The sequence below is a fragment of the Hippoglossus stenolepis genome, chromosome 21 (genome assembly GCF_022539355.2).
Source record: "Hippoglossus stenolepis isolate QCI-W04-F060 chromosome 21, HSTE1.2, whole genome shotgun sequence".
Taxonomy (NCBI): Eukaryota; Metazoa; Chordata; class Actinopteri; order Pleuronectiformes; family Pleuronectidae; genus Hippoglossus; species Hippoglossus stenolepis.
The window spans coordinates 7,554,322-7,570,849 of record NC_061503.1 but is presented as its reverse complement, the minus strand read 5'-3'; the positions used below and the strand labels follow the sequence as shown (position 1 = coordinate 7,570,849).

Below are 16,528 nucleotides of genomic sequence, written 5' to 3'. Positions count from 1 at the left end.
CACACACACACACACACACACACAAACAGAACCAATAGGTAAGAAATACAATAACTAAGACTGGAAGCAGAGGGAAGGTGGACATGCTGTGTCCCATGTCATGAGGTGCTGTTGAAAAGTCATTGATGCTTCATGATGTGTTGTCACTGTGTTTGTGTGTCGACACCATGAATATGACGTCACTGAGTGTGTGTCCATCATAGGCTACATTCGGGGACACATTCCTAACTAACCAGTTAAATGGGGATGAGCTGTCAAGGTTAGATTTAGGTCATTGTAAGTCTACAGGAAATGAATGCAAGTCTATTTAATGTTCCCAAAAAGAGTGGTAGGACTTCTTATGCTTTGTTCGGTTTATTGGCGGGTGGCAACAAACGACAAGGTGCATTACCGCTTCATATTCTTCTTCGTATATCTCTTATTACCCTTGCTATATGATAGCTTCTCCCTCTTCTTCGTTCGGCCTAGTGGCGGATGGCAACCTACTGTGTTGGAATGTGAACCTGAATTATCTAGGCCATATTAAATTCTTTTGTCCAATCCAGTCTCCCTTAGATAATGGAGCATACTCCCTATTCCAATGGTAAATACTATTTCCAAGCTCAGTTCTTCCAGTCCATGCGTTGCAATTTCCCTCTTTAACTTTTCCCGTTCTCTAACATACTTATTGCAGTGAAGCATTACATGCTCCACTGACTCCTCTATTAGCCAGTAATCACATAGTCCTGTTGGATGTCTGTTTTTAAGTCCACTGTATTATTGACTCTAGTAGTCCTATCCTCATTCTAGTCAAAATGTTCTCCTCTTTGTTGCTCCTTTTTGCTGTCCTCACTCTTCTCACTTCCTGCTGTACTGAATAAAGGAGTTTCCTTGCGTGAGCTACATCCCAGCTATGCTGCCATTCTTTAATGATGATTATTGTTTTAGCTTCCTATTTACTAAGTGAAATGTCCATGACTTCTTCATGATTTAGTGCTTGCTGAGCCAATAAATCCACCCCGTCATTCCCTTCCAATCTCCACCGTGCAAACTGACAATTGATCCGAGGTTCTCCTGTTGACTGAAACTTTCAAGTCTCCTATACTGAAACCAAAACCTGTTCTCCCTGTAACAGGATCTTTGGATCCATCTGTATACTGGTACAAATGTTTTGTATAATGTTTGCAATCTATCTTCTACCAAAACTGCTATATTACCACAATATTTACATCTCTGCACTGAACCAATAGAAATCAGAAGACACTGAGGGGAACAGCCCGGGTGGTGTAACTGACAACGGTATAGTAGGGATATAACCTTTCTGACTTAATGACATGTCTCTGGCTACTTTTATACTGCTCCAAGCAAAACACTCCCTCTTGGCCCCTTCACTCCCAACATGAAAGAAGTACCTTTGTTGTTGGATGTCTATATTCAGAATACCTCTGAAGATACAAAGGCATTTCCAACATGAAAAGCAGACACAGGAGTAGATTTTTCCTGAAAACCAATGAAAAATGTGTATGTGTTGCCTTTGATGTCATAAGCTAAAATGTTGCCTTTGTTGTATTCTTATACAATGTTGATGTTGGTTGCCACTTGCCAATAAACCGAGCAAAGAAGAAAAAGAAGACATTTTGCAGTTCACATTTCTGAAGCGAGATAAAGACCCTTAAAAACTGAAGATGATTCCCAGTATCACAGTAACACTCGGACTGAAAAGTTTAACGGAGTGTTGCCACAGGGCGGCACTGCTAAAACGACCAGATGACATCGCCACATTTCTCTCCAAACATGTGGAGGAAATGCTTGATTCGAGGGATGATGACTCTACAGACCCCAGTGAAGTGGCCTTCTGCTTTGAGGAACAGTGGGGTATGTCGTAGTGTCATTTTGAAGTGTCTAGAACTAAACACTAAGCAGGAAACTGCAAAATTCAAGCTAATAATGGTAACATTATATGATTAAGGAAGCGGGGGGGGGCGCACGATCAAGATATGTACTAATTTATAATTTTATAAGTATTTATAATCATTTTTCATTCATTTTATTCATATACAGTAGTCAGCAGTTTGTTCATGAAGTCACAAATATATATCATATTTTCTTAGTCTGTGTATGTGGTTGTCTTAGTAAAGTGGTTTGAAATGAGATACTAATGATCAAATGAATGTATATATCAATGTGTCGATCATGTCCACAGTTTTAAACATTTATTAATTGATCTTTCAAATGTAACTGATTTATTAATTCAATTTATTTTTCATGTGTGTTTGCAGAGAAAAATCATTTTCACGGGATGAGTAAAAAGACCTTATCAGCCCCAGAGGAAAAGTCTGTATTTGTGCCCGGCTTGTCCCCTCCATGCCCTACGCCCCCTACAATTGTATCTGCCCCGGTCCAACCAGAACCATTAGAAGCCCCATCACAGGAAGAAGAAGAAACGATACATCAAGTGTCTCAAGTCAGGTCCTCAACTTCCAGGGAAAAGGAGAAAATACGTCTGCCATCTATATGGCGATTACCAGCAAGAAGGCCAAAGAGAATTCCTGAGCGAGGCTCCAGGGGTCCATTTCACTGCTCTTGCCCCGAATGTCCTTATCATAAAAAATGCAAAGACGTTCTAAAAGTAGAGGAGCCGGTTCGCATAAGAACCATAAAAAGAGTAGTGAACAAAGCAGGACTTAGTTTTCGAGTCAAGCTGCCCAAGTAAAATCCGACCAGGATCTCAGAAACAGGAGACTGTTGATCAAAACTATAAAAGAGAGCAAGTAGCTTCACAGTGGATTTGGTGCCAGTGGACATACAGCCAGTGTTTCTTATGTCTATTCAGCAAACAGTAGTGTGGATGAACCTTTCCGGGACCTTTGCTCTCAGGATGCAGGTACCAGACATGTAATGACCTACAGTGATAGGGGTAAACGTTCCAGAATGTTTTTCAACAACCAGAATTATATTATTTTAATTCTTCTTATTTGGTGATCCTTTTCAAATTTGAAACATAACCTAATGAACAGATGTGCTGTATGACTGTGTGTGTGTGTGTGTGTGTTTTCTTTATGGTTTTTGTCTGTATGTTCCACTTCCCCTCAATAAAATATTTTAGATTTTCAAAAGTATTGCATTTGATTGAATTTCTGCTGTTTCAGTTTTACTCTTGAATCTTACATGTGGACCAAGTATGGAAAACTCAAACGTATCCATGGCTCTAGCATACTTTCAACAGATTGCAGTGGCCATTGCTGTTTCCAATGGAAACAAGGTGGACATCAGTGGAAGTAGCAAAAACACAGAAGGTGAATATAGATAATGAACAGCTATTTGCCTTTATCATCCCATCTGGGTTGATTCAGTTTTTTTTTTGTCCTTAAGGATTTTCTCTCTTCTCTGACTTCATTATGATGTCACCTCTGTTGAGTTCATGATGGGGCATTTCTCACTGTTTTTTCAGCCCTTTATTGGCTGTTTTTTAGACATCAGTTGCAAATCACTGTCACAATCACAGTGGAATCATATGATGCATTTAAGGTAAAATGTCATTGATCAAAGGACACTACCGCTAACGTAAAGTATACCCCAAGTATTTTGACTTGTTTCCTTAAGCCTTCCAGATCTTCACTATACTTTCTGTTCATTTTGGGTATTTTTTAGATATTTTAGAGACTGAATCACTTTATTTTTGTTACATTTACATTATTATTATGTGACAAGAGAGAAAACTGGCACTATTCCTGCCAAATTGCAGGAATAATTCAACGTTCACAATAAATAACAGGAAAACCACATTGCCAAAAACACAGTGGTAAAGGTGTAAGCTCATTTCAGCGTACTAGAAATCCCAAAACCCCAAAACTCAATAGATCTGCAGCCCCTGGCTAAATAATAACATCCAAACTTTCAAACAAAAACACTCCTGACAAACCTGTGTGTGTGTTGTGTGTGTGTGTGTGTGTGTGTGTGTGTGTGTGTGTGTGTGTGTGTGTGTGTGTGTGTGTGGATTGGGCCTTTCAACAACATTATTCATCCAAGTGTTTCTGTTACTCTCCTTTTTCACTTCCATCTATCCGTTCTTTTCAATATCACCCTCCTTCTCCGTCTTTGTGTGTGTGACAGACGCTCCGTGCACATGATCTCTCTCTCCTCCTCCTCTCTCTCATTCTGTCTCGATCACTCCTGCACAGACTGGAATGTGGAGAAAGAGATTTTAAAGCGACACAGAGGAGGAACGAGCCATAAAGCACGTTTACAGGTGAATTAGCAGGTTGTTACACTGCAGGGCATCACAGCCACAGACATGGGAACAGCGACTGCAGCTGTTAACCCTTTGTGCCGTAGCTGTGCTGCGTGGCAGCAGCCTTCACTGCCATTCTGTGTTCATGCCTCACAGTTGATCACCACCAACTGACACAACGTAACATTTCCACACTCCTCCCTTGAATTTTCATCCCCCAGTACGAGCTCGGCGCTGTCTGCTCCACATCAAACATCATTTTGTGTTACAGTCCTGCTCTGCAGCTCGGCGCTGTTGTCTCGACAGTGAGGCAGCTCTGTGGTGACAGCAGGGGTTCGATTAGATCAGATGAAATATTAATGATCCCTGCGGGGAGTCGGGCCTTTGCAGTGAGCAGAGTACATCAAAGAAAAATAAGAACATGCGAAAATTAGGTGTATAGACACATGCAGCACTTACATGTACAAACAGACTGTATGATGCACAATAATTGAGTTAGCAGCAGAAGAATGAGTTCTAAAATAGGCGTTTTTAAAAGTAACCTTTACTAAAGAAGACCAATAATTAAGACATATGACTGAAATAAACTAATATATCTATATATTTTTTTATTAATTTACATTTTCTCCCTTTATTTCTCTGCAAGTAGTATTATAGTTGCAAAAATCCCATTATTGTGTGACTGAGGCAGCTATCTTACAGTTTTCTGTATCTGATTGTGTCTATTTTTAGGTTCACAGCACAGTAAATTTAATTTCTCATTTCATGCATCTTAACCACTAGGCCAGGACAAAGCTTGTTTGAGCTCTTGTGTCTTTACATACATACGCACTAAAATTAGGTTATGACCTACACTGCAGCCAGCCACCAGGGGGCGACACTTTGGCTTCACTTTTGGGCTGTCACGTCGTCCATCTTGTATGCCATCTTTGTATTTTGGTTTTTATATCTCCGGGGGAGGAGTCTTCTCTTTACGTTCACCACACGTCTGAAAATGAACATGTCGGGCCACTGACACATGTTAAAACGCTGAATCTGTCCTGAGAGCTCAGTGTCTGCAGGTGAAGTGGCTGCAGATGTGCTGACAAGTCACTCCACCTGAGAGAAATGAAGGTGCACCGAGAGGAGAGGCCCGATGTGGTAACACACGAGGCCACGCGTGTGATTTGTCACTGTGATTCATCGTTGTTGTTCCCAGGCACAAATAACAATGAGATGGCGTGTTGCTTTAATATCTGTGTTTTACTGCTGATCAGGTCCACTCGAAGATTTAAAGGGAGGCTCTATTACATAACCGTCTAGTTGCAACAGCTGATTTACAGCAGCAATGTGTGTGTGTGTGTGTGTGTGTGTGTGTGAACATAACTCTTGTGCAGTCTGCGTCAGTGGAGAATTGTGATGTAGTGTCTCTGATGCAGAACCGGATCTGTCCTCGCTCGCCTGTTGCTGCAGCTGCAGACATCGTTTTTTATATTAGCGCTGCATGCTGGCAGCACGCCTGGCAGCCCCTCTCCTGTCCCGCTTTCCCCGTCTACCCCTCCCTCTTTCCACCTCTTTTTATGTGTCTTACTCGTCCTCTCACAAAAACACACGTCCCTGTTCTTTCCTCAGATCTGCCTGAGTGGTGCAATGATCTCCTCTGTCTGGCCAAAGGAAATCGGGGGCTGGGGATTCTATGTTTTGACATCATTTCAGGCAGTGTGTTCGAAACCATGACAGAAACTAACTGCTGTGTGTGTGTGTGTGTGTGTGTTTGCATTTGCATTCAAATTCCCCTCCTGTTACTCAGTGTGAGTCCAGCTGCAAACTGCTGCACAGGAAGTGGTATAACAATGGTCTAGTTCAGACAAGAGAACATGAACATGAACATCCACACACACACACACACACACACACACACACACACTCAGCCATGTTGTCATACCACACATGTGAAGCTCCTCCATGATTTAATTTATTCCTGCTCGTCTTGTCTGTACCTGATCAAATCTTGAGCCTGAACAAAAACAGTGAACAGTAACACACCACTGCAACACAAATGTTATCGTCCTTTTTGTGAAGTTAATGACAAAGACACTATCTATGAAATATAAACATTTTAAAAAAGCATTTCCTACTAAAAACTGCATGACATCTATAAAACAAGGTAATAATAAAAACCAAAGAGTAGGCAGATGCTTTATTAGAAATATGTTTAAATTGTGAATTAAAAGGCATCCCTGACTGACATGGGTTCCAGATTGGTCCTCATAAGTGTAAGATATACATGAATACACACACACACACACAAACTAACACACACTAAGCCGGGTATGACGCAATCCCCTGAGCAGCTCCATGTCATCATCAGTGAGACCCAGAGCGACATGCTGCCACATGGACACTGGACAGCAGAGTGTGTTCATATCTACTGTGTCTACACTGTACAGCAGCAGCAAACAGACCTTTATCACAGCACTGTGATATTCACTGTATATACTATAAACTGTGTAAGTCTTGTTTACAAGCTTATTACTGTAGCTGCTGGAAAACATGCGAGCTCACACATTGTATAATGAGATGGACATTGCTCCGTCCGAAAAGTGAAGCCAAAGTGCAAATGTGCAAGATGGCAGAATTCATGTCCTGGATATTTGGTTACATTTCTGGATAGTGAGAGGAACTGGAGAGGTGTTGCCCGTCTTTATATAGTCTATGTGTATAATATAAAACATAGAAGGAAATTAAAGTGATTAAAAATAGAGACTTAATAGTCCAAAATCCAGAGACTTTAGATGTAGTTATATTTTAATTTGGAGCAACTTGAACCTGCAGCACAGTTGATGTTTTGAACATTTGGATACACAGCATCATTAGCATGGTGTAACATTCACTCACTTTTAGCTCTTTTTTGGGCTCCACCAACTCCTGGGGGAAAAGTTTGCTCTTAACCAGTTGCTAAGATTTTCTGCTGTTTACTTTTAGGAAGCGTGCACACATCAGAAATTAATATACTCTGTATTTAGCTTGTTCTCTGAGGGGGTTTTGTATTACAGGTAGTATTTAAATCCATTGTTAATATAAAAATATTGATTTACAGCTTTGAATAATACGGTTAATTATTTTAAATCTATTTTCCACCTCTGTGAGACACTAACATCTATTAGAAATATACAAAACTGTAGCAGGTTAATTGGTTTTTCATCTCATTGATTGTCTGACTGCTCAGTTCGTGTTTTGAATTGTGGGAACTGTTTTGTTTTTTATTAATAATGAAGCTGGTTTACCATCAGTGGCTACATGTATCCTGCTCTGGGTGACTAATACCCTGACAGGTGGTGCACACCCAGAGTTAACTGTTATTTGATCTGCTTTTCACACACACACACACACACACACACACACACACACACAACACACACACACACACACACACACACACACACACACACACACACACACACACACACACACACACCTGTCAGATAAGCAGCTGAGAAAGTAGAAAAGGTTGTGTGTGTGTGTGTGTGTTGTGTGTGTGTGTGTTGTGTGTTGTGTGTGTATGTGTGTGTGTGTGTGTGTGTGTGTTTGTGTGCATAGTGGATAGAGTGTGTAAGAATGAGTTTAAAAACTGGAAGAATAGAGAGGAATAGAGAAATAAATTATTAAAAATGAATATTTCATGGATGGATGGATGGATAGATGGATAGATGGATGCAGGGATGGAAGGATGGATGGATCGAGTGATGTCTGCCTCTGCAGGACGGGTGACGTCAGCCTTGTAAACTGAGGACATAATCCTCTGAGCACCAGATCGCTCCGTCCACGTACCACCTTGACATCTAGTGGTCGGTCGTTAGAACAACACTCTGTAAGTGTGATATTTATTTTCCTTCTTTGGCTCTTAAAACACTGTGAAATATAAAAATGTATAATCCCAGTTTCTCTTCTGCTCCTCAGTGGGACGTCTGTGTGTCCTCTGAGCCGGTTGACCCACAAAACCTCCACTGTGCCATGTAAACACACCGGTAGATGATGACACCTCATCACACTGTATAACGCAGCATAAAAAGATACATGGGAAATTAAAATGAGGTCAAAGATAAGGCTTATGAAATACATTCCTTATCTGTGTGCACATGAAATGACAGTCTGTACACGGGTCAGCCGACTGTACACGTGAGGAGGGATTCTGTGAGTGTGTGTGTGTGTGTGTGTGGAATATGGGTCAGACATCATCTGCTCTGCTGATGTTCTAAACTGGCTCCAGGCCTTATTGATGCTACGATGGCTGGCTACTGTCATACGGGGCCAACTGCCACATTTCACAGCTGAACGAGCCGGAACGCTGTGTGCTACCCAACTCCACAAGGTTTCTCTTCTTTTAGAACAACACAGGATAAGGTGACGTCTGTTCAGACTGTGACCTTTGAACCAATAATCAGCACAAACTCTGTCCAAATCCTTTTCAGGGGTTTCTGGAGGCTAAAATAAAAAAGTCGCAGTCGCTCGTCACCGCTCAGTGACGTCGTCAGCAGAGTGACACGTGTTCGCAGATTTATATTAACTTATATTAAGTACCACAACAGATGAATTCGGTCCTTTTCAATCTTCAACAAGAGGTTTGTTTATGTTTAACAAGAAGATGAACGCAAACAAGTGCATGAAATTGTCATTATTTCACACACACACAGGTTTGCGCAGATGTCCTTATTTGGAGTTTGACTTCTATTCATTGCCATTCATTCTTTAACCTAAACCTTATCTCAAACTTTAACCATGACCAATTCATGACCAACCCTAACTTCAACCGACCCACAATTCACATCTTAGCCCTAACCTCAACCAGGACCTCAGAAATGACGTTTTGTGTCATTAGGACCAATCTTTGGTCCCCATGAGGTTCACTGGTCCTGATGAGGTCACTGTTTATGCTGGAAAATGCCCTGGAGACAAAGACGAGTACACACACACACACACCGTCGGTATCGAGTTCCTGCTCATACACGTACAAAATGGTAAGTCAGTCTCAGCTGTCAATCATGAGATTTCCATTTGTTTTTATGCAAACAATAAACAAACTTACAGGAAAACATCAGTGTTGTAAGAACTAACTCAAATGACAGAAACCATCTTTGTGGAAAAACGATTGAATGTTCATGAACTTTACTGCAGCCGGCCACCAAGGGGCCATCCAGATGACTTGGCGTCACTTTTGCTGAGCTCGTGGGGAGCCGTCACATCGTCCATCTTTATATTTAGATATACAAATAAGAGCTAAAAGCTGAGTAAATATTGGCCTAAGTCAGGTGGAGTTTAATTTAGAAACTAACCTGCTTTTCATCTAAACTGTGTGCAAACAATTGTAATCACACTGTAATTGTGGGCAAACAATTGTAATCACACTGTAATTGTGGGCGGCTGTGGCTGAGGGGTAGAGTGGTCGTCCTCCAACCTGAAGGTCGGCAATTCGATCCCCAGTCTTCCTCATCTGCATGCCGAAGTGTCCTTGGGCAAGATGCTGAACCCTGAATTGCCCCTCATAAAACAACAAAGTGCTGCTAATAGATGCACTGTATGAATGTGTGTGTGTGAATGGGAGAATGTAAAACTGTACTGTAAAGAGCTTTGAGTGGTCATCAAGACTAGAAAAGTGCTATAGCCATTTAATCTGACTGTTTCTTGTTCCTTGTTGACGCAGGTTCCTGACAGCTGCTTTTAATAATCTGTAAGGCCCCAGGTCCTCCTGTACTGTCCATTGTTCGGTCACATTTGCATGTTTTATAATTTTGCTGACGCTTATATGTGCTCACTGTTTACATAATTCAAAAACCAATTTTATATATATCCAATCTGTGGCAGATGCTGTCAGTAGCAGCAGCTCCGACCTTCTGTGAAAACGTTCACATGAGTCTTTCTCACAATGCTTCGGATTGGTTGTTTTTTTGTTTGAATTCAAGACTGATTTTCTACGAGTCTTGAACTTTTTCCAGCAGGACACGCCTGGATTCAGATTCTAGTTCTGAGCTTTCAGCATTTGTTGAAACAAACATTCAGTCGACTCCTTGACTAATGATGGAGAATCCAGAGCAGGATGGAGAGCCCCTTCCCTCTTTCATCCAGACGATCAGCGAGATGCTGAACGCAGGCGTCAAACCAGAGCCACATCAGGAACCGGAGCCTGAATCCAACCAGGAGACCTCGGAGTCACTGAGCGGGCCCCTGCAGCTGGAGCACATGGAGTCCCGAAGGCGGCAGCTTCGCAACAGACAGGTGATCCTGCAGAAGATACAGCAACTGAGGAAGACGCCAGGAGACGACAGTGACAGGAGCACAAATGAAGGTGATTCAGCTTCTTAATGTGATCATTATAAAATAATAATACTTCAGTCCAATAAGCTTGTGACCTGTTGTCATGGGATATATTTTGCTTTCACAAAAAAACATTTGAATAATTATTAGAGTCATGAGGATTTCAAATTTTGTAGAATCCCATAAAATGATTTTGTGCGGCACAATTGTTTTTGTTCTTCCCCGTCCTGTTGATAATTGGTGATTCACAGCTGATCACTGCAGCAAGTTGTTTCTTTTTTCCCAAGACAAGCTAGTTTTTCTTTCCATCTTAATTTAATCCTTTTATGATAATTAAAATAAAATTAATTAAAGATAAATAAATATGAGAAAGTACTAAACATTATATTTCTACTTCCTCTTCTTCCTATTATTGTTATTATTATTTAATACAAGCATTTGATAGCTTACACAATACAATACTACTTGTGCCAGTGACGCACAAAAACTAAAAACTGAAAAATATAAAAACTGGGCCGAAAGTATATTGTAATAAAAAAGAAAAAGAAAATGAACCGCACCCCTTCACTTTTTCAAATAATCAAATGTTTAGATTGACAGAAAACTGTCATTATACATTAGATATACATGTGTCAGGTAGTTTTAAATAATACTTTTTATTAAAGTAGTAGTTTCCATTTCTTACAGTTTGCAGTAATTATTTATAATGGTAAAAGCTAAATTTAAAGCTAAATTCAGATTAGCTCCTGATTGAGCTTTAGATAAAGATATTTTGACCTCATGGGATAATTGTATGAATGTTAACCTGAGGAGGGTTTTTAGTCATGACTGACGCAAACGTCTCCACCTCAGTGACGAGTGAGGACAGTGATGAAGTGTGTGAGCTGGAGAACATTCAGAAGGAGCTGCAGGAGCTGCTGCTGAATAAGCTGCAGCTGGAGACACAGATGGAGAACGTCACCCACACAGCAAACAGAGGTACAATTATAAACAAATAAATGTATAAATAAATACAGTTTTCTCACAGGAATTTCTTTGAAGGACGAAAAATAACATGAATAAATAATAATTTCTCTCAGGGCATTTAATGAAGGACAATAAATACAGTTTACTTATTTGTTAAAATATTCCTCTCTTCCACCAAGATTTTTGTAAATCTGTTCAGTTGTTTTTGTGAAATTCTGTTTTCATGTTTACATTGCCGTCCGATGGCTTTTATTAGGATTACAAAAACTACTGAACCGATTTTATCAAAACTTGGTGGAAAGATGGGATAAGAACCCATAAACTTTTATCGTGGATCCAGGAAGGTATTTGTACTTTCTTTAACATTGCGAGACAGAGCATCTAGATGGAGGTTTGCCTGCTTTCCTCTATTTCTTACTGCATCTATACTTTCACTGTTTTAAATCAGGTCGAGAGGATAAATTGTCCATTATTTATAAAACTGAGCCGCCGTGTGGAGGGATCTACACGCTTCCACCTCTTCCGCCGACACAGGAGAACACCATAGAGGAGATGAGTGAAGAAACTACTCCCGCAGAAGAAACACCAATAGGTACGTTAAATAAACAAATAAATAAATAAACTCAGCTTTACAGCAGGCTTTTTATCATGTACAAAAATGATACAAATAAAATTAGATTAATTAATAAACATACGATTATTTCACAGGACTTTTTTTAATGAAAAACAAAACAAATGACACAATTATAAACAAATAAATGTATAAATAAACACAGTTTTCTCACAGGAATTTCTTTGAAGGACAAAAAATAACATAAACTAGGGCTACGTTGTAGCACTAACGGGCCCGAGCACACGCATTTTGAAGCCTGTTGCGGTTAGTGGAGAGAGCGATCAATGACCAAGCGCACGTCTCCGCGTTGCATGCGTTTTGCACACTGCGGCAAGGACAAACGCTTCACTTCCTGCGTCCGTCACGCAATGTCGATCCTTGCCTGCTAATTGCTCGTTACGGTCCACGCCATCAATTGCACATCATCGAATGATAGTTGTAAAACAAAGCTTACTTCCTGTTGCCAGACTAATAGATCTGTTCAAGTAGGGGCTCTGATGTAGCGTGAGCAATTTTGTGTCAATTGGACAATGTTACAACAACATAATTATCACACTGATCAGTAGGTGGCGCTATGACCCTGCACTAATATTAATATATGGAGCGTATTCCGTTTTTTTTTTTTTGGACGGACAGACAGATGGACGTAAAAAATTTTTTTTAAATTAAATTGAAATTAAAAAAATTAAATAAAATCCGTCCAAAAAAAAAATACGGACAGACGGATGGATTTTCGTCCGTCTGTCTGTCCGTCCAAAAAAAAAAAAAAATACAGACGAATGCGGCGAAGGATGAACCTTCGCCGCACCTCAATGTTTACACAGTTTGAGGAAATGTCACAATTCTGACCATGATCCAATGACTTGACTGAGCTCTTTTGAGCTGTATATTGTAAAGCAGCCAGGAGCAGTTCATCAAAGTAAAAACATGTCACTTCCTGTAGCCAGCAGGTGGCGCTATGATTTTAAGTCAAGATTTCTGTGTAGATGTCACCAGGCCGGGACTCTTGTCTTACATGTCTAGTTTGGAACTCGATTGGAACAAATATGTCAGAGATACAGAACCTCATGTTTTGATGGCGTGTAATCAAACTTTGATGTCACACCGTGTGACGAAAAATCGATCTTTGAGTTAGTTTTTATCTCCATCTTGTTTAAATGACACTCATCTCAATATGAAGTTGATCTGATGAAAGCCCTACGATACCTTCGTCAAAGTAAAAATGTGAAAAATGGCCAAAATGGCCACTAAAGTCAAAATGGCGGGCTTCCTGTTTGGTCTAGCATATCTATCCAAGATACTTATTTGTTTGTTATGAGAAGACACATGTCCCTAATGGTTTTTTGTACATGTCCGCAACGCGTGGTGCTGGGGCTGCCCTTTAGGGGGCGCTAGTCAGTTATTTTGCCACGCCCATTCCTTAAAACCATATGAATGTCTGCAGGGGGGGGCTGTTGGTCAGGGGGGGGCTGCACAAATGTAGTTTGAGGGAGATAGACCCATGAACACGGAAGTTACAGCAATTGCGTGTGTCACAGCGAGTCGATGAACTTTAACGCCACGCCATTAATATGGCGTTTGACGAAAAGTCACAGTAATCTTATGCCTACATTATCAATGTCTTGAGACACATTTGACACAGTTTGACATGGCTGCGGTCAGTAGATGAGGAGGAATACTTCCAAGTGTAAGACATGCAAAAAACAAGACATTTCCTGTTGCCACCAGGGGGCGCTGTGTTTTTAAGTCATGATTTCTGTGTAGATGTCATCAGGCCGGGACTTTCGTCTTACATGTCTAGTTTGGACTCGATTCGACCAAATATGTCCGAGATACAGAACCTCGTGTTTTGATGGCGTGTAATCAATCTTTGACGCCACGCCACGGTCACACCGTGTGACGAAAAATCGATCTTTGAGGTAGTTTTCATCTCCATCTTGTTGTGATGACATGCATCTCCATATGAAGTTGATCTGATGAAAGCCCTGGGACAAGTACATCAAAGTAAAAATGTGGAAAATGGCCAATATGGCCACTAAAGTCAAAATGGCGGGCTTCCTGTTGCTTTTTTCCCATTGCACCTCTGACCTTTTTTGTTTGTCTGGTCATGATACACCTGGGCTACGATTTTTGTGAAGATCGGTGAAAGCTAACTGAGGGGCTTTTCCTTAGATGGCGCTGTTGAGCCATTTTTTCCACGCCCATTTCAAATTACTCCAGAATACAATTACTTTTTGGGGTTTTGAATTCCCTGCAAACTTTGGTAACAGTTTGAGTGTCTAGGCCCTGAAAAAGCCCCAAAAGGGAAATACAAATCCTTCGAAATACAATAGGGCCTCCCACCGGAGGTGCTCGGGCCCTAATAAATAATTTCTCTCAGGGCATTTAATGAAATGAAATGAAAATATAAAAAATAAATACAGTTTACTTATTTGTTGAAATATTCCTGGACGAGCCCCCTGATCTGGATCTGCATCAGAGCTCAGTGGGCTCCTCTCTGACACCAGCGTATCCTTCCACCAAGATTTTTGTAAATCTGCTCAGTTGTTTTTGTGAAATTCTGTTTTCATGTTTACATTGCCGTCCTATGGCTTTTATTAGGATTACGCAAAAACTACTGAACAGATTTGATCAAAACTTGGTGGAAAGATGGGGTATGGGCTAAGGAAGAACCCATAAACTTTTGTCGTGGATCCACGAATGTATTTGTACTTTCTTTAACATTGCGAGACAGAGCGTCTAGATGGAGGTTTGCCTGCTTTCCTCTAGTTCTTACTGCATCTATACTTTCACTGTTTTAAATCAGGTCGACAGGATGAATTGTCCACTCTTCATAAAACTGAGCCGCCGTGTGAAGAGATCTACACGCTTCCACCTCCTCAGCTGACACAGGAGAACACCATAGAGGAGATGAGTGTAGAAACTACTCCTGCAGAAGAAACACCAATAGGCCCCATCGTTCCAGGTGGGTTTTACAGATTTACTCAAAGTACACATGTAACCTATGTATGTATATATATATATCCTGCTTTCTATTAGGACTAATAACAGTAAAATCTCTGTCTCTCTAAGTGGAAAGCCTGCTTTCGATGCAAGCCTTCACCCGCTGTCCATCCTGTGGCGAGGCCGTCTTTACAGAAATCCGCAGCGTAGTGGGCGAGACAATATGGATGCTCTGTTGTGTGTGTTCCATGCTTGGGTAGCCACCTTTTTTTTTTAACCTTGTTAGACTGCTGCATTAAAACTATAGTCTTAAAGTTACTGCTGAAGAGTTGAAGTTTTCGCAGAGATTAAGGTCAGTAGATACAAAGATGGACGACATGGCTGCTCCCCAAAAGTGAAGCCAAAGCATCTCAATAGCTCGTCTGGCATAGGTCACAAATCCAGCCTAGTACTCGTCAAATCATTTCTGAAGTTTCTGTCATTGTAGGATCTTATCACACTGATGTTTGTCATATTTCTGATAAGTTTGGTTTTATTTAGTTATTTGATGCTTTAAAAATGTCGCTGCCTGCAAATGGGCAAGATGGCGTTTTTTGTATCTGTAGGAGGAAGTGGGCATGCGTCGTCCAGCTTTATAAACAGTCTATGAGTCAGATCCACCTCCGCAGAACGGGATGGTCCGGCTGCACCTGTTATATCGCAATTAGAAATGCTCTGGCTTGTTAGTCTCTTCAAACCGATCACAAGCCATATGTTGAGGGTAAAACCTGAAGAGAGCCAGGTTCAGGCTTCATAGTTGAAGGACAGATATAAGATATCTATATTCACCTCTTACAACCTGAGTAGTTGAAGACACTGCTGTTGCAAAAGTTTCAATTTTTCTCTTCCTGTCAGGTGTGTAGCAGGCTGCTGTCTGATCCCTTTCTTCATGGAGAACGTAAAGGACATCCACCACCGGTGTCCCCGGTGTCAGGCTCACATACACACCTACCAGCATTTGTGACATGGACACCGCGGAGGAACTGCCACAAATATTTTACCAAGTTGCTTTTTTATATGGACAAAGGACTTGATTAAGACTCTGGAGCCGATCAGTGAAATGTGCCTGGAGTCGACTCGGCGCTGCTGCAAACTTCACAAAGGCTCGGAGGAAACATTTCTTTGCTCGACGGCCCTGGTTCTGTGATGTGACTGTGAATATCCACGGAACATGGAATTCAGGCTGGAAACAGAACTTAGTGAGTGTGTCGGAGACGAGTGCTGGTGTACGGACACAGCAGCTGTTGGGACTAGGAAAATATATTTATGGGCACAAACCACTTGTATGTAAAGTGGAAGCTGATCTACTGAACAGATGCAAACGCAGGCAAATCACCTGACCAGAAAAAACTGTTCATATGCAGCGAGGAACACAAGACAAAGGCGGTGGCCCTGTCCAGTTCTTTTGGAAAAGGCAACATGCTTTTATAATTATAATGTTAAAGTGTGTTTTTTTATTTTTATTT

General features: G+C 41.0%; 1 protein-coding gene across 1 annotated transcript; it reads left to right on the top strand.

The window, feature by feature from the left end:
- The first annotated feature begins 10,042 nt into the window (after positions 1–10,042).
- Positions 10,043–16,470, top strand: LOC118100266 (fibrous sheath CABYR-binding protein). Its single transcript, XM_035145162.2, has 6 exons — positions 10,043–10,532; positions 11,354–11,479; positions 11,916–12,059; positions 14,887–15,045; positions 15,153–15,279; positions 15,918–16,470. Exons 1-6 carry the CDS (start codon positions 10,262–10,264, stop codon positions 16,024–16,026), a joined length of 936 nt encoding a protein of 311 aa, XP_035001053.1. The 5' UTR covers positions 10,043–10,261; the 3' UTR covers positions 16,027–16,470.
- The last annotated feature ends 58 nt before the right edge of the window (positions 16,471–16,528 follow it).